We start from the raw sequence: 22,545 nt of genomic DNA on the forward strand, positions 1-22,545 counted from the left end.
AACACAGCTTCCCTGGGAGCCCAGGCTGGAGCAGCACAGGGAGAGATGGAGCCTGCAGGGGAGAGGGGAGTTCCCCACATCCCCCCCAGACCAACAGCCATGTCTCGTGCACCATCATGCCTGACTGGGCTCTGCAGAGCTGGGAAGAACCAGGCACAAAATCTTTCACAAGGGGAAGGAGAGGGAAGAAACAAGAGTAAATTCCTGGTGGATTTTTTTCCATGGCCATCTCCAGACTGGCTGCTGCAGCTCAGCACTGTCCAGCACCTCTTTGTTTGCTCCACACCTCCAGGGCACCCAGAGGGGCTGCCAGGGATCCTCCTCCTGCTGGGCACACCTGAGTGGTCTGGAGTGACTGGGAATCCCTTGGAGTGAAGGGATAGCTGGCCCAGCTTGGCTGCTGTAGCACACGGACAGGAGCTCCTGCTGCCCTCCTTCCCAGTGCCAAGAGAGGAGCCCATGTGCAGGTGAGGTGGCCACTCCCATCCTGTGGCAGTGCTGAGTTCAGTCTGCCTCCAAGGATGCCTGGGAGATGTGACAGCAGGTGACAGCGGGGAGTGAAGCCACCCCTCTTCCCGAGCCAGCATTTTGCAATTTCGATGGCTCCAGTGCCAGAAGGGATCCTGCAGCTGCTCAGGGCTTTGCCCAGGCTGGAGTGGCTGCTCCTTCTCTGCCTCCAGCACTCTCTGCTGCTGCTGCCTGGCTTCCCGGCCCTGCGTCCCACTGCTGCTCCAGCTGCCTCTGCTTCTTCCCAGTGCTCCAGCTTTGTTCACTTGGTCTTTGTTCAGTGCTGCTCCTGGAAGTGCCACTGGCAGCTCTGGCCTGTGGGAACAGGCACTTTCCTTGTGCATCCCTTGCTGCTCTGCTCACCTGGCAGCACCTCAGTCCTTGGTTCTCCTCCACCCGGGGCTGCTCTGAACAGCCACGGATCCTCTGCCCCGGGGGCATCTCTGGAACAAAGCAACCTCACCGAGCACCTCAGTCCTCAGTCACTGCCCGGGGAGCAGGAGCACTGCTGCCACTCACTTTGCTGTTTAACTTCCTTTTCCCAAATCAGAAGTGGCCGAAGAAAAGAGATGGTGAATTCAGCACATGAGTTTGTTGTCATGGAAGGTACAAGCCAGGCAAGGAAGAACATTCCCTCACTGTGGCTACATTCGCTTTTAGTGGCTTTCTGAGCCGAATCTGAGAATTCCTCTCTTTATATCCAGTCTCTCTTAATACAATTTTAATATTCTGGTTGATCCTAAAGATGCAACGTTAACTATAGAAACAGCAGCAGAAAAGCGGAGGGTACAAGACATGTTTTTATACAAAAAAAAAATTTTCGTTGCTTACAAAACATATGCAAAAGAAGCTAAAAAAACCAAAAGGCATTGCTATTTGTTCTACATAAAAAATCTCATAACTAATGTTCTTTTTTTTAAAAAAAGAAATATCAAGCTTAGGCACAATTTTGCTGCTGGCTGCTTGTGAACAAGCCAAGAGAACACGCCACCCCCTCCTAACTGAGTGATATGTATTGACTGTTCTGCACTTTATACTTAAGGCAATTTTTTGTTTCCGTTTTGTTTCTGACAAAGTGTTTTTTCCACCCCTTACGTCACGCCAGGATCCGGCTGCGTGTGTCAGTATGAGCAGTACTACAGTTTATGGTTCAACAGGGTTGCAGGTCACACCGAGGGTTTTCTTCCTACAGATCTCCATATCCAGAGGAACCAAAAGATCTACAAATAAAATAAAATCAAAAAGAAAAGTCTGAAGCCATAGAAGCCCAAATGAGAATAAAACTGTGCTCTTTGCACAGGGGCCCCAGGGGTCCTGCTGCAGCTTGCCCCTGCAGGGCTGGGCAGGGCTGCAGCTGAGCTTTGCCTTTGTTTTGGTCAGGCCATCCCCAGGCACCCACTGGGGCAGGGGACACCAAGGGACTGTGTCCTCCCTGCACTGCATGGGATCAGCTCCTGACCTACCACTCCTGGATCTGCTCAATCCCCCCACCATCTCTGCACTGCTCAGATGCTCCCTTAAAAGTGGGAACAGCCCACTGGAGCCTGTGCCTGCCACAGCCTCACCAGGGGATTTTCACCTTCTCTGACTCTCGGCATTTCCGGGACCTGCCCATTCCCTCTCATAGAGCCACAAGGAAAGGAACTGCTGGTTTCCAGTAGCAACTGGGGCAGAACTGGGAGGTGCAGAGCAGAGCTGAGCCCACCCAGAGAGCTCCAAACCCCCCCTCCCAGCTATGGGGCTGCACTCTCCTGTGGGCCAGAGGCTCTGGGTGTCCATGAAGCAAGTGACACACACAGAGAGAAAATCATGGAATGGGTTGGGCTGGAAGGGACCTTAAAGCTCATTTTATTCCACCCCCTGCCATGGGCAGGGACACCTCCCACCATCTTAGGTTGCTCCAAGCCCCTCCAACCTGGCCTTGGATGCTTCAGGGATGGGGCAGACACAGCTGCTCGGGGCAGACAGCTGCTCTGGGCACCCTGTGCCAGGCCTTGCACACATCCAAGTCATTAATTTCAGGGAAATGAAGCAAGGCTGCTGCTGGGGGAGCGGGCTGACCAGCCAGAGCAGAGCAGGGCATGGGCACAGGACTGGACCCACCCTGGGATGTGGGATCAAAGGTGGGGAACAGTACCTTTACATGTGTCCAACAGGGTTGTGACCGTCTCCTAGACCAGGATGGGAAGCTGACAGTGTCATCTGGGGGTCTCCTACCACTCCGGACACTTTCTCCTCTTCCCGACGCTTCAAGCAGGCCGCTTTTGGGTTCAGATTGCGCTCTGTGCCCAAAACAGCAAGGGAGGGGAGCAACCTCAGTCTGGGCAACAGCATCACCCCTGGCAGCAGCATCCCAGAGGGGCAGTGGGGACCATGCCAGGCAGGCCTGTGTGAGGAGATGAGCTCCGTGCAGCGCTCGCTGCTGCCCGCAGTCCCTGCAGGATCCTGCCAGGCCCCTGCTCGAGCAGAACCCCAGGCCCAGCTGCACCCCGACTTCAACGTGGAATCACGGAATGGTTTGGGTTGGAAGGAATATTAAAGTCCATTGTTCCAACCCCCTGCCATGGACAGGGACATATCTTACTATCCCAGACTGCTCCAAGCCCCGGCCAACCTGGCCTTGGACACTCCCAGGGGCAGCCACAGCTGCTCTGGGCACCCAGTGCCAGGGCATCTCCATGTGCTTGTTACAGGAACCCCCAAGTGCCTCAGCCAGCGCTCAGAGTTGAGGACTGAATTTTCCAAAGCTGCTTAATGGGATCCAGGTGCAAAATTATATTAAGCATGAGCAGAGAGAGAGAGCAGCCTCAAATCCACCCCAGGCCACGGCTGGGGAAAGCTCAGCAGCCAGAGGTGCTGCTGGTGCTGCAAACACACAGCTCAGACTGAAAGCAGAGTCAGGACAGAGCAGCAGGAGCATGCAGAGACAGGGGGAGAGAGACAGGCCCCGAAATGCACCTGCCAGCGGTACCATACCTCGTACTTGCTGCTCCAGGCCCAGAATGACCTGCACGGCCTGCTGCAGGATGATCAGTTTGGTCTGTGCTTTGTCCGTTTTTAAGTGCATCTGGCACATGCGTCCCAGCTCTTTAAAGGCCTCGTTAATGTCCCGCACTCGCACCCTTTCCCTGGCGTTATTGGCCATTCGCCTCTCCCGGTCCCTCAGATCTTTGTCCTCCAGTGACAAGGCCTCGTCTGTACTGCTGGGTTCACAGCACCACAGGGGTTAGTCAGGGGGTGCCACCGAGGGGGGCTCTATGTTGCCGTGCTGGAAGTGCTCCGGGTGTCCACTGGAAACGGCCCAAACGGCCTCACTTTGCAAAGCCAATTCCTCCGGGTGCTTCCCAGAGCAGCCCAGGCTGTGTCACCTCTGCAAGCCCAGGGAAGGTGCTGCCAGCACAGGGCCAGGTGCCCAGGGGGCTGGAGGGGCCACTGGGGGCAAGGGTGGGCATTGATGCAGCATCACCCACCAACACCTTCTACCCTCTGCAAAATTTTGCCTTCCTGTTTGTTTTCAACCGAAAACTTGGAAGACTGGGGGAGGCTCTCTGCCAAAAACATCAGGTTTGTCCCCCATGAAAAGATTTTGTCAGGAAGCAAATCCTTCTTTGTAAGATTTCCTTCCCAAATTCCATCTGCAGCTTCCAGTGCTGGTGTTTGGAGCAGTGGTGCTGCAGCAGCAGGAGCAGCCTGGCCTGGCACCCTCTAGGGGCCAGGGCAGCATTTGGAACAGGAGCCAGGGCTGCTCTGAGGATCAGACTCTGATGCAGACACTGAATCCAGATCTTTCCACACAGCCAAAAGCCTGCCAGAAGGGGTGATTTTTTTTCCAGGCACAGTCAGAAGCTCAGGGAGAGCCCCCACTGCTGACAGCACCCCAGGGATGCCTGACACAGGCAGGGATGGGGGAAGCAAAGTTGTGCTGGCAGCATCTTGAACCGTGGCCTTGCCCATCCCCTCAAAAGCCCCAATTTAAATAAAGACGACCTTCTCCCCCAGAGCAAAACTCCTTGCAGGAAGACACCTATCTGAGGAGGGTCCTTGGGTGAGACCTGACACTGGGACAGCCGGTGGCCTCGGGCTCCCAGGGAGCCATGTGGGGATAAGCCTTTAGCAAAGAGTCAGAGCCCTCCTGGAGAGCCTCTGGACAGTGCAGGGCCATGTGAAGGGGGAGCAGGGGCTCCCCAGGCAAGCACTGCCTGTGTGGGACAGAGGGCTGCCCACTGGCCCTGCTGCACCCTCTCCTCACTGCCTTGTCCCTGCCTGTGTCCCCTCCTCACTGCCCCAGCTGGCACTGCCACCTCCTCTCCGCACGCCCAGCACAGGTGGGGGGACGGGGCCATCCTGGCACCTGTGCCCCCACAAAGGACCCCAGATCCTTCCTCCTGCACAGGCTGGTGGCTGCAGGTCCTTGCTGGTGGCCAGTCCTGTCTGGTGGCTCCCCCAGCAGGGACAAGGCTTGGATGTCACACCTGGGCAGGACAGAGCCGTGTCCCCAGCACCAGCATGTACCACTGGCAGCTTGCACTGTGTGAGGATGGGATGCTTTGGCTGCCTTGTGCCCCTGGGGGTCACCAGCCAGCCTAAAACTCCTCAGTCTCCTCCTTTCCCTTCCTGCAGCTGCTGTGGCAGTGGGAGGATCCTGGCAGCCCCCCTGGGCACACGGGGACCTGATGGCAGTGCTGCCAGAGGGGGTGTGAGGGTGGGATTCTCTCCTGGAAAGCAGCACCAACTCAGGGAGGGGACACTGCCTGTCTACACTATCTGCTGAGGGAGCCTGCAGAGCTCAGCCACCTCTGGCTGCCTCCAGGAAGGTTTTAAAAAGGGACAAGCGTGGGAGACCAAAGTGAACACGGTGCCAACTCTGCCTAAGCCCTGCCCCACCCTCGGTCCTGCCTGGGATCCGTGAGCAGCAAGTACAAGGTAGAGTGGGACCACCGAGAGGTCACGGCTGGGGCATGTCTGTAGGAGATTGGAAAGAACAGAACCAAAAAGTAAAAACTTGAAATAAAAAAAAAAAATCAAAAGGAAGGGGAAATTAAAAAAGAAGACAGGAAAAAATATACATGTTATGAAAGGCAAAAAATTACAAACTGAAGAGAGGCACAAAGGACTCCAACATCAAGGCACAGCAAGGCCAGCAGAGAGGAGCACAGGCAGGCACAGCCCCCGACGCGTGTTACACAGCTCTGCAGAGAGAAAGGGGTTAACCTGCCCGGACCGCGCTGCAGGCGGAGCAGGGGCGGGGCAGGAGCACATGCACTGCGGGATGCGGGACAAAGCAGCCAGGGCCTGGGGCGGGACAGCCGGGACAGCCACCCTGCTTCCCTCCCTGCGATGGGTGCACGCACACCGTGCTGCACACGCGTGGAAGGGAGCGAGCGTGCCCTGAGGGTGTCCCGGTGAGGGCAGAGGCTGCAGGATCCCGCTGGCAGCTCCAGGCTCAGAATGCACGGTGCTCCCAGCCTGTGTTGGACACCAGCGCAGGCAGCCCAGCCCAGGCATCCCTTGCCCTCGCACAGCCCCCGTGGCCCCAGGGCTTTGCCAGGCGCCACACTGGGGGACAGGAGCACAGAGCCCCATCAGGCACACCGAGGGGAAAGGAACGGGCTCTGTGCTCAGAGCAGCCCTTGGAGACGGCAGAGCTGGACCCCTCTGGGAGAGTCTCTGCTGGGGTTTCTGTCACTTTGCTGGCCAAGCACGGAGCACTCCTGGCTGCGGGGAAGCAGGACATGGCATAGGCGTCCCCATGGGGACCAGCATGCAGCACACGCAGTGGCAGCGGGGGACAAAGGAGAGAACAGCAGGGATGGATGCAAAAAAGGAAAAAAAAAAAAAAATTAAAAGGACATCGACAGCCTTGGGTTGGTCCCCAAGACCACAGGGGAGAGAGACAGTGCGAGGCACCACAGCACGTCACAGGAGACAGACAGACAGACAGCCCCGTGCCGATCAGGTACGTAAAATATCACCACTCCGGGACCCTCACTGACCTCTAACTTGTTGCTCCAGGTTCAGTATGACTGATACGGCCTGGTGTAGGATTAGCAGTTTGGTCTGCGGTTTTTCGCTGTTTAGGTGCAGCTGGCACATGCGTCCGAGCTCCTTAAAGGCCTCGTTGATGTCACGAACCCGCAGGCGCTCACGGGCATTATTGGCGACCCTCCTTTCTCTCTCTCTCTCGGCTTTTTGCTCTGGGGGAAGAAGATCGTCCTCCTCATCCTCATCTTGACTAATGGTTTAAAATAAGAACGAGACAGGGACATTCCTCGTGTGCACTCTCAGCACTGGTCAACTCACAGACAAGAAACACACGGTGACGCACCGAGATGCCGAGCCCCCCGTGTGCCCTGCCAGGGACACACAGGGGCTTCGGAGACAACCAGTTAAGGCTCTTCTTCTGCCTCTTTTTTGTTTTCTTTTGATTTTAAACAGCAAAGAAAGAAACCACAATGTGATTAAGGCCTGAGCTTGTTGCCAGGAGCGTGCAGGGCGGCCCAGACAAGGTGAAGGCCAACACTGGAATCGCCAGCTGGAATTTGGGAAGATGTAGCCCTCTGCCTCCAAGGCAGGAGTGGGGCTGGTGCTGCCTCTCTGGGCACCATCACCCTGCTGAGGTCTCCGAGCTGGTGGCAAGGCCACAGAGCAGCCAACACGCTGAAGGACTTCACCTGAGCCACTGCCACTCTGGCTGGATGTGACAGAGGATACAGGAGCCCAAAGCAGACAGCAGAGATGCCCCAAATCAGGGAAGGGGTCAAACTGTGTCTGACTGGGGCTGAGCACTGGCTCCTTCCCTGCACAGCCCCAAGTGCCCACACAGGCAGGTGGGGGATGAGGTGCATCCCTCTGCTTTAGGAGCATGAGAATGCCCTGAGGCCACAGGGACAGGAGCCGGCAGGAGGGTGGCAGGGACCCTTCCCTCTGGGGCAGTAGCAGGAGCCCAGGCTCTGTGAGACCACACCAGGCTCCAGGGTGGGCAGGGGCTGGGGGGTCTGTGCCATAGGATGACCCCAGGCCAAACTGGGCCGAGCCCAGTGCTTGGTGGGTCCTGGCAGCTGGACCCCAGCCCAAACACCCCTGGCCTGGGAACAGAGAAAGTGAAGGGAGAGACCTGTTCAAAGAGCACCTTGTTCTGTTCCGGGAGGGTTTCAGTTCCTTCTTCTCCTCTTCTGAGTTATCTGCCACTGACGTGTTCTCCTCATCCTCCTTCTCTTCCCTCTTTATCTCGCTCGTTCCTGAGGAGACGCTGCTCCGGCCCAGCCCCCCGGACAAACCTGCAGAGAGCAGAGCCACATGCAGAGCTTGAGGGGCCTGACCCACAGAGGAGGCTGGGGGGGTCCCCAGGCTCTGCTCCTGCAGTGGCATTCCAAACTCATCCTGCATTGCTGCTCCACACTTGGGGAAGATGTGAGGGTGCTGCCACTGCCATGCTGATGCTCCCTGTGTTCCCTCTTACTTCCCTTACTTCCAATTTGGGAACCCAACCTACACAGGTGGGAACAGTGCACCCACACGTGGCAGGGAGAATGGGAAAATACAGGTCAGACATGTAGGGTTAGATGGGATATTGGGATATTGAGATATTGGAATGGTTCCCTGGGAGGGTGGGCAGGTCCTGGCACAGGGTGCCCAGAGCAGCTGGGGCTGCCCCTGGATCCCTGGCAGTGCCCAAGGCCAGGCTGGACACTGGGCTGGGAGCAGCCTGGGACAGTGGAAGGTGTCCCTGCCCATGGGAAGGGATGAAAGGGGATGAGCTTTAACGTCCCTTCCAAGCCAGACCATTCTGGGACTCTGTGAAACCTCTGGAAAAGGCTCCAGATAGAAACTGCCCTGTGAATGCTGCAAGGAAGCACCAGCCTTGCAGACATCCATCTCCTCCCAGGCTGCACAGGCCTGGGCCCAAGCCCCACAGGTGACTCCCCACAGCCCCCAGCAGGTGACCCTGAGCACAGGTGAGCCCTGTGAACAGGTGAGCCCCATCTGCACCTGTGCAGAGCTGCCTTACCACTGTACGTGTCCTGCTGCCTGCTGAGGTCTGGCAGTGAGCTGGGCTGCGATGGAAGTGTGACATGGTTGTGGAGCAAGCTGGGGTTGCTGGACAGCCCATCTTCAGGGTGGCCTCCTCCCACCTGCAGCACAAGGAGCAGTGAGCTTCAGGGAGGGATGTGTCACAGCCAGCAGGCAGTGGGGACATTCACCTGAGCTGTCACCCCAGGCCAGCCCCGGGCTCTGTGGACTAAGCTGAGGCACAGCTGGGTGCTCCCCTCGCCCTCCCACCCCTGGAGCTCTGGAAAGCAGGAAGGAAGAGCCAGCAGCAGCTGCAGCAGCTCTCTGGGACCGTGCTGGGGCCACTGCAGCTCCCAGCACAGAGCCCCTGTCACTGCTGTCCCCCACCCCCAGGAAAGCCCCTCTGTGCCCAGGGGGGGCAAGGCCAGCACAGCACAGAGGACACGTGTCCTGTGTCATTGACCACCACTGGGTCTGCCACCTCCCCAGTGCCACCGAGGCAAGGGACATGCCAGCAACATGAACTTGGCTCCAAAGGGGCTGGAGGCAAAGGGTGAGGGGCCCTTCTGAGCCCACAGCCCCGAGGCAGTGCCACACAGGCTGGGGACTGACAGGACAGAGCCAGCCCCGCTGGCTCCCCGGCTGGCAGCAGCTTACACATCTCATTCCCTGCTCAAGAGCAGAACCCAGGGAGCCTGGAAGGGGATCACAGCTGCTTCTCTGGAGACTGGAAATGTGTCACTGTTTGCTGCAGCAGGCAAGCAGCTCTGCCAAAAATGTGCTGCTGTGGTCACCAACCTCTAGACAAGGGGGGACCCAGGCAAGCCTGCATGGTACCCCAGCATCAACCTGGCCAGGGTGCTCTGGATCCATCACATTCCCTGGAACTGGAATGAGCCCTCACACACCACAGAGGGATGTGGTGCCTGCCCAAACCATTCTGAGTTCCTGGTGACACCTGGGCACTCCTGTACCCACTGGATCCCTCTTCTCCCTGCATATCCCAGGGATGCCTTGAAGTTGTTTTGAGGGATTTTCAATCATGTTGCAGGGAAAGAAGAGCAGCTCTCTCACCCCCTCTGCCTGCTCTGAGAAGGGGCACAAGGGAAGGGCAAGCAGAGCTCGTGCCAAGGCTGAACTCAATGTCCCCAGAGCAGCTGTGGCTGCCCCTGGATCCCCTGGAAGTGTCCAAGGCCAGGCTGGATGGGGCCGGGAGCAGCCTGGGACAGTGGGAGGTGTCCCTGCCATGGCAGGGGGTAGAACAAGATGAGCTTTGAGGTCCCTCCAACCCAAACCACTCTGGCATTCTATGACTCAGCTCTCCCTTGCAGGAACATGGGAAGTGATTTCTGTGCCTGTCACCCATGCAACGCTGCCAGCACCTGACCCAGGCTGGACCCCACTGAGCTATTCCTGCACCAAAGGCGACGTCCCCCTGAATGCCACGTCACACCACATGTGACACGTGTCCCCAGCGTGTCCCTGCCAGCTGCCACACTGCTCCCACACTCACCAGACTCGGGTGCCTGTTCCCCAGGGCCATGACTGAGGCAGGGAAGGCCTGGCCCAGGCTGCCCACAGCAGCAGTGTGTGCTGGTGCTGAGCCCAGCAGCCCGTGCATGTCCCCGTGGTTGCTGGGCATGGCAGAGGTCTGGCCCACGGCGTGGTTCCTCAGCACGTGGATGGCTTCATCCAACCTGTCTTCCATTTTGTTTTGCTGGAAGGGCAGGACAGAGACAGGTCTGTGTTAAGTGCCCCATCCCTGGAAGTGTCCAAGGTTGGATGGGGCTTGGAGCACCCTGGTCTAGCAGGTGTCCCTGCCCATGGCAGGGGGTGGAACTGTATGAGCTTTAAGATCTCTCCAAACCCAAACAATTCCATGATTCCAATCCAATTCTATGACTGCAATCCCATAAAGCCAGCAGCCCCCTGCTGCTCTGCACTACAGAATGGCTGGTGGCAATCCTGGACTCAGGTGCCACAGAGCAGGGATGGGGAGAAATAACCCCCCCAGGCAGTGCCACTCCCCAAAGGCACGATGGGTTACATGAGTGGAACTGCTCAGGGCAGGGAGAAACCTGCCAGGAATCCCTTGGGCTGGGCCAGACCCCGGGAATGGGCCTGGGCTGGGGCAGGGGAGGGGGCCAGGCTGCCGGGGGACTCGAGGTCAGGGATGCAGCACTTGGCTCTGCTCAGCTGCTGCTACCCAAATATCCATCCCTGGCCACCCAGCTGATTCCAGGCATTCAGGGGAGAGGGTGCCACCCAAAAACCCTTCACTCCAAGCCCAGAAGGAAGAGAGAGAAAAGGAGAACCCAGAATTTTTGGTGCCACTCACCAAAGTGTGGAGGCTCCCTTCATAACTGGGAGATAAGGCACCCGCTCCGCCCGCCCGCGGCCACTGCGACGAGCCTGGGGACAAACGCAGAGTTGGGGACCGGCCATGGCCACGGCAGCCACTAGATGGGGCTGGAAGCCGGGCCACCGCGGCAGCGCACCGGCCACCGAGCCACGCACCGCACTGCCCGGGCCACAGCAGCGACAGCCGGCCCTGCACCGGCCACTGGGGCACCACAGGGCACTGCACGGGCTACCATGGCACTGCACCGGCCACTGGGGCACCACAGGGCACTGCACGGGCTACCATGGCCCTGCACCGGCCACTGGGGCACCACAGGGCACTGCACGGGCTACCATGGCACTGCACCGGCCACTCGGCACTGCGTGGCACCACATGGGCCACTGCAGCACCTCATGGGCTACCACAGGGCTGTGTGGCACTGCATGGACACTGTGGCACTGCGTGGCACTACGAGCTCTGCTCCGGCTCAGCCCTTTAGGCCTCGAGAGGTGTCCCCAATGTCCCTGGCTCAGTGACTTGCTGTGACCTCAGAGCCAGGTTATGCTGCACCCTGGGCACAGGGAGCCTGGGTACCAGCTCTGCTGGGCACAAGGGACCTTCCTGCCTGAGGGGACCAGGAAAGGGCTTTCAGCAGGTGCTGAACATGGGTTTGAACCACTGGCTGCTTCCCGGATCCCAGTGCACTTCTCCCACGGGAGGCAAATCCAGACACAGCCTCTCTGAGATGGGACACACAGGGACAGGGTCAGGAAGGGCAGGAGAAGCTCCTGGGGTTGCTGCCAGCCCTGGGCTGAGGTTTTGGGGCTGACCTGGGAAATTCACTGCCTGGCAGCTCCCCAGAGCAAACCCCACCCCCTTACCCTTCACATTGTCACTCACCTGCAAGGCCCTGCGGGGACCCGACCGGGGTGGAGGGGTTGGAGGAGAAGTTATTGCTAGAGTGGTCGGGGGAGTAAATCTGCAGGGACAGAAGGGGGATGGTCAGCAATGCCACCTGAGCTAGCTGTCCCCTCCCAGTGGCACCCACCACCTGCTGGGATATCCCTTCCCAAACCCACAGCCAGCACAATGACCAAGCCCCGCTCCCCCATTAACCCCAGGGTCTCTCTCTGCCCCCACTGTCACCACCCCTGAGTGCAGCCTCTGCTCTTCAGGACCCCTCTCAGGAGGAAGCAGGAGCTCTCGGGAATTGTTGCAGAGTCACTGTCAGCACCCCTCTGGCACCATGCAAAGATCACTGAACGGGACAGAGGAAACTCTCTGGTGACCCAGTGAAACCAGTGCCCTCCAGTTTGAACCAGCACACACAGGGCAAGGACTACTGAGACCTGCAAGTCCTGTCACAAGGTCTGTGTAGGGTGGTCTTGGCAGAGCAGCCACCAGGCTGGGAGGGCACAGAGGAGCAGATGGGGCTGCAGGGCCACCCAGCCTGCAGTGCCTCAGTTTCCCCATCCACCAAAAGGTGCCAGGACTGAGATGACAGCACATGGAGAGGGGAAAACCCTCCCTCAGAGGCTGCTGTGGATTTGGGGTGCGTTCACCAAATGTGAGCATGCTCCCTGCTGGGTAGAGGGTCCCTGCAGCAGCAGGACTGGGATTGGGTCAGGACCATCCCAAACTCTTACCGAGGCCAGAGCCTTCCCAAGCGCGTCTCCGGAGCTCCCGGCTGTGGTTCCTCTGTTACCTGCCAAGAGAGACACAGATGCCACTGCCAAGGCCTCAGACCCCAGCAGGACACAGCACCCTACAGAACCTTCTTTGGGGTCACCTGCTCTGGGGTGGAAATTTTCTGCTTTTAGTGCTTTGCTTGAAAATTAAATGTTTGTCCAGAGCAGCTTGGACATGGGGCACCTTGCCTTGGAAGCCGTCAAGGGGCTGCAGGGACATCTCTCCAAGCCCTGGGCTGGAGGTGTAGTGCCACCAACAGCAGTCAGACATCTCTGCTGCAGCACAGCCATTGCCACGGGGCATCTCAAACCCCAACAACCACCAATGCACTGGATGAGCCCAGAGGTCTCTTCCAGCCTTAACGATACTTTCATTCTATGAATCCCAAACTTCCTTCTCCACAGAAAAACAAGTTTTTTTCTACAAATCTGTGTCAGGATCCTCATTTCCCGGGGAGCATGAGCTCGTTCAGTAACAGCTTCAGCAGGGTCAGAGATTAAAGCACTCAGGGGTTAATGTGGTACCCAAACCCAGCACGAACATTCCCATTCTGGATCTAGAGGAGCAGCTTCTCACAGTTGTAAATCCATCCCACAACTCATCTAAGCCACAGCACCTCCAGGAGATAACACCAGAGCTGCTGGGCTCCTCCCAGACCCACCCCACGAGGTGTAAACCCCCAGACCAGCACCCAGAGCCTCCCTGTGTCTCTTCCCCAGGCAGGGACTCCAGGTGAGCCTGTGCCCGCCTGTGGGGCGAGGGGTGACGGTGTGACTGCCATACCCATGATGGTGTCCGTGCCGCTGATCGGGGGGGTGTGACTGGACACTCCGTACGCCGTGGGGGCCGAGGAGAAGCCGGACACGGAGGGGAGTCCGCCATTCACCTCTCCTGAATGCAGCTGGTAGTTCTGGCAGGGAGGGGGAGCGGGGTGAGAGGGGCTCTGGAAAAGCTGGGGGGGTTCAGCAGCTGGGGCCTGGGCCCACAGCCAGGGGAGAAGGTGCCAGGGAGGTGACACGGCCACGGGGACACATTACCATGCGTTCGTGCTGGTGTAAACTGTTGAAGCCGCTGGACTGCGGGAGCGGGGACGAGGAGCTGCCCAGCATGGCACCGTAACTCGACTGGCTCATGGCACCCGGGGAACTCCACAGGTCTGCAGAGTTATGGAGTCCATCTGCAAGGAACCCAGAGCTGAGTGAGGCAGGGACAGCAGCAGGCAGCCCCCAGCTCCCAGGGGGGAACGGGTCAGCCCTGGCTGAGGGGCTGGGACTGTCCCCACCATGTCCTGCCTGTGCAGAGCATCACTCACTGAGCAAACCAGGACAAACTCTCTGGGACAGGGACAGGGGGCCAGGAAGGGCTGGAGCTGTGCCAGGGCTTAGCATGGAGCTCAGGGAAAGGTTCTTCCCCCCGAGGCTGCTGGGCACTGCCCAGGCTCCCCAGGGAATGGTGCCAAGGCTGCCAGAGCTGCAGGAGCTCTCAGGGCTGCTCAGGGTGGGGGTGCTGGGGTGGCTGTGCAGGGACAGGGGCTGCACTGATCATCCCTGAGGGTCCCTTCCCACACAGGATATTGGATGATTTTGGAGTTGAATTGTGTCTCATGCACTCCTGCCCTGAGCTCCCTCCAGATGTGCAATCCCTCCCATGGTCCATAAGGGGCAAGGCTGCCCCTGCTCTGCCCAGCTTGTGGGATCACAGGGCTGGGAATAACTCACCTGTCATGTAAAAGGCTCCAGGATACACAGTGCTGGGAGGTTTCGAGGGAGTATATCCAGCTGGATCCCTGCTGTAGTCATCACCTGAGTTGGATGGATACACCTGTGGGGCAGAAGGGGTTGAAGAGAAGCCTTTGGTCAGTCCACGGCCCCACATCCTCACCGTGGCTGCCCCCAACCCTGCACAGCTTAAGCTTCAAATCTGAAACTTCAGCAGGGTTTGACCACCATCTTCCAAGGCAACAGAGCAGCAAGTGCTTCCCTCAACTGACCTTTCAAGGATGGAGGGACAGGACACAGGGAATGGCTCCCAGTGCCAGAGGGCAGGGCTGGATGGGATCTTGGGCAGGAATTGTTCCCTGGCAGGGTGGGCAGGCCCTGGCACAGGGTGCCCAGAGCAGCTGTGGCTGCCCCTGGATCCCTGGCAGTGCCCAAGGCCAGGCTGGACAGGGCTGGGAGCAGCCTGGGACAGTGGGAGGTGTCCCTGCCATGGCAGGGGTAGCACTGGATGGGCTTTAAGGTCCCTTCCATCCCAAAACCATCTGATGAGTCCAGGAGCTTTGCTTTGATTCATCCCACAGCAGATCTGCGGGGGGGAACTGGAGCAGTTCAGCCAAAGTCCTCAAAGGGCACAGCCCCACTGGAGCAGAGCAGGGAAGGGGGCACAAAGGACAGGGCAGAGGGCACAGAGGACACAAAGGACAGGGCACAGGGCTCTTCTCTGCTTGCTCCTGTCACCTTCCTTGGTCCCCAGAACCTGCTCAGCTCCAGCAGAAGTTTCGACTCTGCTCCAGTTCCGTTTTCCATGGTTATAAGTTTTTCTGGGTAACCACAAAAGCCACCACTGCTGCAGTGACCCCTCACTGGGGGGAACAGGCTGGACAGTGGCAGCAAGCACCTGTGTGGCCTTGGGACCCCCCTGTGCCAACCCTGCCCTGTGCCAGGCAGGGTTGGCACAGCTCCTACTCAAAGCCCTCAGGAAAACCAGGCTGAGGGGAAACTGAGGCACGTGGGGCTGAGCAGCCTCTCACAGCCATTGTCACAGGGGAGGGACAAATCTCAGACAGCCCTCACACAGCTCCTGGGTCAGATTTCTGCAGCACTGCTCAGCTCTGTGATTTAACAGCACATTAAACAGAAGAAAAAGCTTTTCCTTCCCTTCTAAATTAACCAAACCCATCCTAGAAAGCCCTGACCGAAAACCAGCTTCTGCCAGGACAAAAACAGACTTTTCTTTTTTTAAAGCAGAAATTCGACATGCAAAGAAACCGAAATGGCATTCAAAGAAACTGAAATAGCTCTCAGATGATGTGAGAACTTTGGTCACAGGTTATTTTCATCTTCTTTGATTCATTCTGAAACCGATAATCTTTTTTTTTTAATCCAGACGAAAGCAGAGGTGGGGCAGGGGCCAGACTCTGCCTGGCACACACAATTCTCTTTGGGAAGGAAACTTGCCTGAGTTTCTTTTTCCCCACAGCCAGCTGCTCCCTTCCAGCCCTCGTCCTCACCAGTAAAAAGGGACAAAATTGATGGTGGGGAATAAAAGACACAATCAGAGAATCCTTAAGGTTGGAAGAGACCTTTAAGATCAAGTCCAGCCATGAAAGCTGCAGCACCACCATGTTCACCACTAACCCTTGTCCTCAAGTGCCACATCCACATGTTTTTTGAACAATTCCAAGATGGTGACTCCACCACAGCCCTGGACAGCCTGTGCCAGACTTCTTTTTGTTTAAAAAAACAATGCCAAAGCCCCCCAGAAATCCAACAAGGGTCAGTGGAGCTGGGGAAGGGTCTGGAGCACCAGGAGAGGCTGAGGGAGCTGGGAAGGGGCTCAGCCTGGAGCAGAGGAGGCTCAGAGGGAACCTTGTGGCTCTGCACAGCTCCTGACAGGAGGGGACAGCCCAGGGGTCGGGCTCTGCTCCAGGGAACAGGGACAGGAGGAGAGGGAACAGCCTCAGGCTGGGCCAGGGGAGATTTAGGTGGGATATTGGGGAAATTTCTACACAGAAAGTGTTGTGAAGCATTGGAACAGACTGCCCAGGGTAGGAGTAGAGTCACCATCCCTGGAAGTGCTCAAAAACGTGTGAATGTGGCACTTGGGGACATGGGTCAGCAGTGGCCTTGGCAGTGCTGGGGAACAGTTGGACTGTGTGACCCTTAGAGGGCTTTTCCAACCTTAATGACTCTGTGACTCTACAGAGAACTCGTAAAATAAAGACAAAAAAAAAGAGAGAGGGGGAAGGGCGAAGCCTGACAGACACTGGCAGCTGCCCTTTGTCCCTTGCTCAAAAAGGAGAATTCCAGGCCCTGGTCCCCAGGATGCTGCCGGGTGCTGTGGGCAGAGGGAGCCATGCGTGGGCTGGGGGGGTGGGGGAGGCACTGCAGAACGGGAATCCAGCAAATTGACTTTTCCTATAATTTGATTAAATAGCGGGAGCGGGACAGGGAATGGAGTGCAGCACGTCTGAGAGCCCCGCGCCATCTGGCAGGGGCTGGCTCGGGGCCAGCGCCCGGCAGCTGCACCAACAGCCCAGCCAGGAACGCACGGAGAAAACAACGGCCAGAAAATGGCAGGGATGGAGGGACCAGGGCTGCAAAGCAGGAGAAATTCCCCTTGCTGCGTGCGCACCCTGCTCCAGCACCCCTGGAACATCTCCTGCTGGATGCTGGGGGGCCAAGTTTCAGCACACTCCTGGCCCTGACCCCTGCTGATTGTTCCTTTGGCTGTTCGGCACAGGGGAGGCTGTGAAAAGCCAATTCTGTGCGCGGAGCCAGGAGCCGTGTGCGGGCACGGCGGGGCCGGGCCGGGCGCTGCAGGCAGCTGGAAATCAGAGCCAGGCCCCGCTCCCCAGCCCCAGCCCCCAGCCCCCGGCCCCAGCCCTCCGGCCGGCGGCCCCGGGGACCTCCAGGTGAGGTCATTTCCTCCAGTGAAAATTTGCCAGCGCGGCGAGAGCCGCTCGAAAAGCCCCAGCGCTGGGATTCGCAGCGCTTTGTGGTCTGGGGTTGTTTTTCCCTCCCTGTTTTTCTTGCTTAAATGCAGGAGCTGGGGTGGGACTTTGGGCAGACTGAGGCTAAACAGAGCAGTGACCAGACTGGGAATGCACAGCCTGAAACAGCTCCCAGGCACTGAACTCGCTGTGGCAACAAAATCCTGCAGGAATCAACTTGCACAAAATCCCTGCCCAGGTTCCTCTGGCACCGCAGCCGATGTGGGGCCACATCCAGCCCTGGATCCTGTGCCCAGACACAGCAGCCCGTGGTCAGGAGCTCGAGAGCTGCAGGGAGGCTCCAAGGGGCTCCATGCCCTGAGGGCAGTCCCAAGCCAGTACCTACTGCATAGAATCATGGGCTTGGGTTCAGAGGGACCTCAAAGCCCATCCAGTGCCACCCCTGCCATGGCAGGGACACCTCCCACTGTCCCAGGCTGCTCCCAGCCCTGTCCAGCCTGGCCTTGGGCACTGCCAGGGATCCAGGGGCAGCCACAGCTGCTCTGGGCACCCTGTGCCAGGGCCTGCCCACCCTGCCAGGGAACAATTCCTACCCAAGATCCCCTCCCTGCCCTGGAGCCCCTCCAGGCCCTGCCAGGGGCTCTGAGCTCTCCCTGGAGCCTTCTCTTGTCCAGGTGAGCACTCTCAGCTCTCCCAGCCTGGCTCCAGAGCAGAGGGGCTCCAGCCCTCGGAGCAGCTCCGTGGCCTCCTTGGGACAGAAGCACTGAGCCCAAGGGCCCTGGGCTCCCAGCACAGCTCCTCTGTGCCCGTCCCCGCCTGGCATCGCTGCTCACGCCCCCTGAACCCCTCTCGCTGCCTTTGGCATCACTCCCTGCTCACCCACCCACCCTCAGCTCCTGCAGCCGCTGACCTCGGCGAGTTTTCAAAGCAGCTCGGGAATTCCAGATTAAAGCACTTCATTTGAATAAGATGCTGATTAACCTATTTATTTTGCACGGGGTCCAGCGATAACACGGGGCGGGCTCCTGCATGGGCGAGTCAGACAAGAAAGAGCCTTTGATCCGCTGCCTTTGAGGCCACTCCTGCCTCACACTTCTCCTGCTGCCTAGGCACAGATCTGTCTCCCCAGGTGTGGAAGTTCAAAAACAAACCAGGAAGCTGGAGCTCCCAGCACAGGGAGGGTGAGGGAAAGAGGCAGAACCAGCCCGTGCTCTGAAAACTGGAGCTTTGGCATCAAGGGGCAGCTGAGGCAACAGCCAGGGCAGAGACAGAGATTTAGGTTGGATGTTGGGGAAAAATTCCTTCCTGGCACAGGTTTCCCAGAGAAGCTGTGGGTGCCCCCGGATCCCTGGAAGTGTCCAAGGCCAGGCTGGATGGGGCTTTGAACACCCTCGGAGAGTGGAGGGTGCCCCTGGCCATGGCAGAGGCGGCACTGGATGAACTTTAATGTCCCTGCCAAACCAAACCATTCCACGATCCTATGAAAGGCTGGAGTGCAGGTGTCACTCAGACACAGGGAAGGGGCTGAGCTGTGGCAAATGCCAAGCAGCTCTTCCTGTGGGAATCAGGGCCCTCCAGGGCTCTGCCAGCAGGATGGGCCAAGCCCCAGCACTTTGAAATTCGAGGCCAATAAAGGCCATTTGTTGGGGCGATGTTTTCCCCACATGTCGACTGGGGTTTAAAGCTCCAAATTTCCCACAGAAACTCGAGGCAGCGACACAGATTGTGACTCAAGCAGGTTTTCCCTGTCAAAACACACACTCTTGGAGCTGGTTTCTGCCTCACGTGGATCCACACGGACCCTCCAACACTCCCAGGTCTGTGAGCCCAAGCTGGCAAGGCCTCAGTGCCCTCCCCTCCCTCTGTCCCCCAGAACCAGCACGCCGGGGTCCGATCCCAAAGGCAGAGCCTGTGGTGCAGGTTACAGCTGTGCACCAGCAGCCAGGGAATGCCACAGCAGGGATTTCCCCAGGGATGGGGGTGTTCCCCAGGGAACGGGGCAGCCTCACGCCGGCTTTGGCAGAGACTGAGGGCACGTCTCCAGCACAGCGCCGGCCGGGGACAGAGCCCAGTGGGACAGAGCCGTCCCCCTGCAAGCCAGGAATGCAGCCCCGGCCGCCAGACAGCTCCCGTGTTCCTGCAGGAACCCTGCAGCCCGCTCCAATTAGCTTTCCTGGAGATCCCATTACTCGCAGCCACAAAGACATTGTTCAGTTTATTCCCCTGGAACAGCCGCGGGAGCGGGGATAGCGTATTCCTGCAGGCTGCTCAGCTTTCCTATAAAGCAGCGCACACCTGGAGCGGGCTCAGCTGCCTGCCCCCAGCGCAAGTGCGAAACCCGAGCCCGCGGTGTCGCCTTTCGGCCGGACATAGCGGCAAACACACGGCTCCTTCCCGGGAGCTGCCCATCGCTTCCCCTTCTCCCGCCCGGGAATTCCCTTCCCCATCCCTGCAATCCCAGCCCACGATGCACGCAGGGCAAGCAGGGTCCCGCTTGCTGGTGGCTTTTTTGGGAGAAATCCTGCAAAGCTTGTGAATTTTTAGATTGGCACCCCAGCGTGGGCCAGGGCGAGTGGCCCCCAAATGAGGCCATTTTCCATGGGAAAAAGAATCATTTCCCCAGGGTCTGGGTATCAGCTCAGAGGTGGCCTCTGGGGCTCTAACAGCAGGCAGGGTCCTGGCTGCTGGCAGCTTTGGTTTGGGAGAAATCCTGCAAAGTCTGCAAATGTTGACATCAGCACCCCACTGTTGGCCAGTGTGGGGCTGCAGGTACCCAGCAGTTTTGGGGCACAGGGAGCAGGGATGGCTGCCAGGGCACGGGGAATGGGAACGCGCTGCTGCCACTTACCGAGGAGGGGAGTCCAGGAGGCACCTTCCGAACCTTTTTGGGCTGTCCATCTGCGTCAGACAAGAGAGGACCTGAGTTTTCAAGGGGGTTAGAGGGTGGGGAAACAAGCTGCAGCAAAAGTCTCCGGGGTTGGAAACTGCAGGTACAGACAGGGCTGAGATCCCGAATGTCCCATGGCTGAGGAAGCATCAACAGTGAAAATATCCAAGGATGAGCCTCTCCAAATCTTGTCTGCTCCCTTTGGGGGCAGGTTTCACAGAGATCCCAGGACAGGAAGGGATTGTTGGGAGAGACTGAGCCCATAAATATAATGACATTTAATGTTATAACCCCTCATTGGGGTTTTTTTTTGGAAACACTTTTAACTTGAAGTGGGTTTGTGGCGAGAAGATGCAGAAAGGGAACACATACAGGGCTGGGCTGTATTTTCATTTGCTTCCTACACAGGGATAGACTTGAGAAAGCTTTACTGCTGCAGGAGGCAGGAACAGACAGACCCCAGCCCATGCCTCCAGATACAGCTCTGGAGGGGACACACTGTCCTGGGGGAAGGGGACAGTTCAGGGAGATGTTGGGAAACATCCAGAAATGGCTCAAGGGAAGCACTGGCTTAATTTTTTAAAACCTTCTATTTTTTCATAATTATTATTTTTATAACTATTTTTCCATAATTAATTTTTATTATTTTTCATAATTTATTTAAAAAAATGTTCATAATTAAGGAAAGCCCTGGCTGGAGGTTCAGGGTGCTAACACAGCAACCTGCCAAGCCAGGGACTCTGCTGGGATGTATCTCCAGAGCAGAAATTCACCCCACAGAATGCTACAGAATCATTTTCCAGGCTGAATTGGCAGCACCAAAGTAGGTGCCTTTTTCTGAAAAGCACTGAAAAATGCACCCATCATTGGGTCACTTCTGGTTTCACTCATTGGGGAAAGCCCAAAATAGCAGCAGGAAAGTGGCTCTGGAGGGTGCAGGGGGAACTGTGACAAGAAACACCAGTTCTGGGGAACTGGAGCTTGTGTTTCTCTGAAGTTAAACTCACACCTGACCCCAGCCTTTGGTAAAAGCTTATTCCCAGGTCCATCCAGACACGGGCAAGCTCTGCTTGCTTGGGAACAGCGGAGCGGGCAGGGAGAGCTCCTGGAGCAAACATTCCCTGGGTCCCAGGCACAGCTCCAGCACCTCCTGCTGCCTCCTACACCCTGCTCCTGCCAGTCCTGCCTGCTGCAGCTCCAGGAGAGCCAACAGCCACAGGAACAGCCTCCACGGCAGCCCAGGGTTTGCCAGGAAGGACGAGTGATGTGCAGTGTGGCTGGAGGTGTTTTTACAAGAACCTCAAGCCATTTGCTGCTTTCAGCTAATCTGGCATTATTCAGAAAGAGGGAAATTGTACCTGACTGTGAGCTCCCCTTTTCTGAGGTTAGATATCTGTCTCTATATATAAAAAAGAGATATTTATATGCATTCCCTCCCAAAAAAGAGCAAACACCAGATTCATGCCAGGGGCACACATGGCAGCATCAGTCCCTCATTGCCAGCATCAATGTCCTCATTCCCAAAGGCAGGTCTGACGAGGGCACCTGCCCAGGTGGCACGGTGGCACCCGGGGGACACGCGGTCACTCACCTATGCTGCTCTCAGCACCTCTCCTGCGAGGATTGTTGGGGTAAGAAAAATACTGAGACCCCCCTTTGCCCCCGGTGGGGGAAAGCGTGCTCGGGCTGGCGATTCCCATCTCGCTGGGCAGGAAACCAGGCTGCAAACAAGGAGAGAGAAAAGCCCTTCCATGGAATTACACTGGAAAACGACTCACTGGGAGAGAACAGAGCTGCTTTGAGCCACCTTCACACCAATTCAGCTGAGGGGAAAAATAAACACGAGCCAAGGGGCCAGGAGGGAAAGCAAATCCGTAAATATGGGGGTGGAGGTGGGGGAATAGGTGTGGAGGAACAAAAGAGGCTTTCAGCTTGTGCTTTCCTGCTGGACCCCAGCAAGGAACCTCTGCAAACCAAGGATGCAAACCAGCAGGTGCCATGGTGGGGGACATTGTAGTCCCACGGTCACCTTGCAGGTGCCATGGTAGGACCAGCGTGGCCCCATGCTCACCCTGATGTCCAGGAGGACAGCATGAGCCCCATGTCACCAGCCCATGTCATGGCCAGTGCCGTGGAACGGCGCTGCCACTGCTCAGGGTGGTTTTCTCCTGAGTTTATCAGGGAAAAGCCAAATCCCTCTTTGTAAAGCCAGGAAACTCCTCCCTCTATTTATCCCGGCTGACCTTGGGCACGCTGGGAAGCAGCAGAGCCAGAGCCCAGGGTGCTCCCTCCTGGGATGGAGCCTCTCCTCCAGCACTGCCCCTCTCACCTCAGGAGGAAGTTCAGTGTATTTACATGGAATTGCACAGGGTTGCCAAAGGGCCCTCAAGTCCCAAAAGCTCAGCTTTGACCCATCTTCCGAGGGCAACACATGGAAAT

At 57.7% G+C, this 22,545-nt stretch overlaps 1 protein-coding gene across 11 annotated transcripts in view; it reads right to left on the bottom strand.

Moving 5' to 3' along the window:
- Nucleotides 1-1,294: 1,294 nt before the first annotated feature.
- TCF3 (transcription factor 3) overlaps nt 1,295-22,545 on the bottom strand; it is a 77,741-nt gene continuing 56,490 nt past the window's right edge. For 4 of the 11 annotated variants that reach the window (XM_084221139.1, XM_084221136.1, XM_084221142.1 and 1 more), the window contains 11 exons: nt 21,698-21,827; nt 20,068-20,138; nt 14,266-14,368; nt 13,585-13,724; nt 13,331-13,457; nt 12,505-12,563; nt 11,759-11,837; nt 10,856-10,929; nt 10,031-10,234; nt 8,516-8,639; nt 6,752-7,784 (listed from right to left, as the gene is read on the bottom strand). In XM_084221139.1, coding sequence (XP_084077265.1) covers nt 6,799-7,784; nt 8,516-8,639; nt 10,031-10,234; nt 10,856-10,929; nt 11,759-11,837; nt 12,505-12,563; nt 13,331-13,457; nt 13,585-13,724; nt 14,266-14,368; nt 20,068-20,138; nt 21,698-21,827 — 2,097 coding nt within the window. In that variant the 3' untranslated portion in view covers nt 6,752-6,798. The other 7 variants (XM_084221145.1, XM_084221137.1, XM_084221146.1 and 4 more) reach the window with 7 other exon arrangements.

Source organism: Fringilla coelebs, assembly GCF_963513975.1.
Source record: "Fringilla coelebs genome assembly, chromosome: 24".
NCBI lineage: Eukaryota > Metazoa > Chordata > Aves > Passeriformes > Fringillidae > Fringilla > Fringilla coelebs.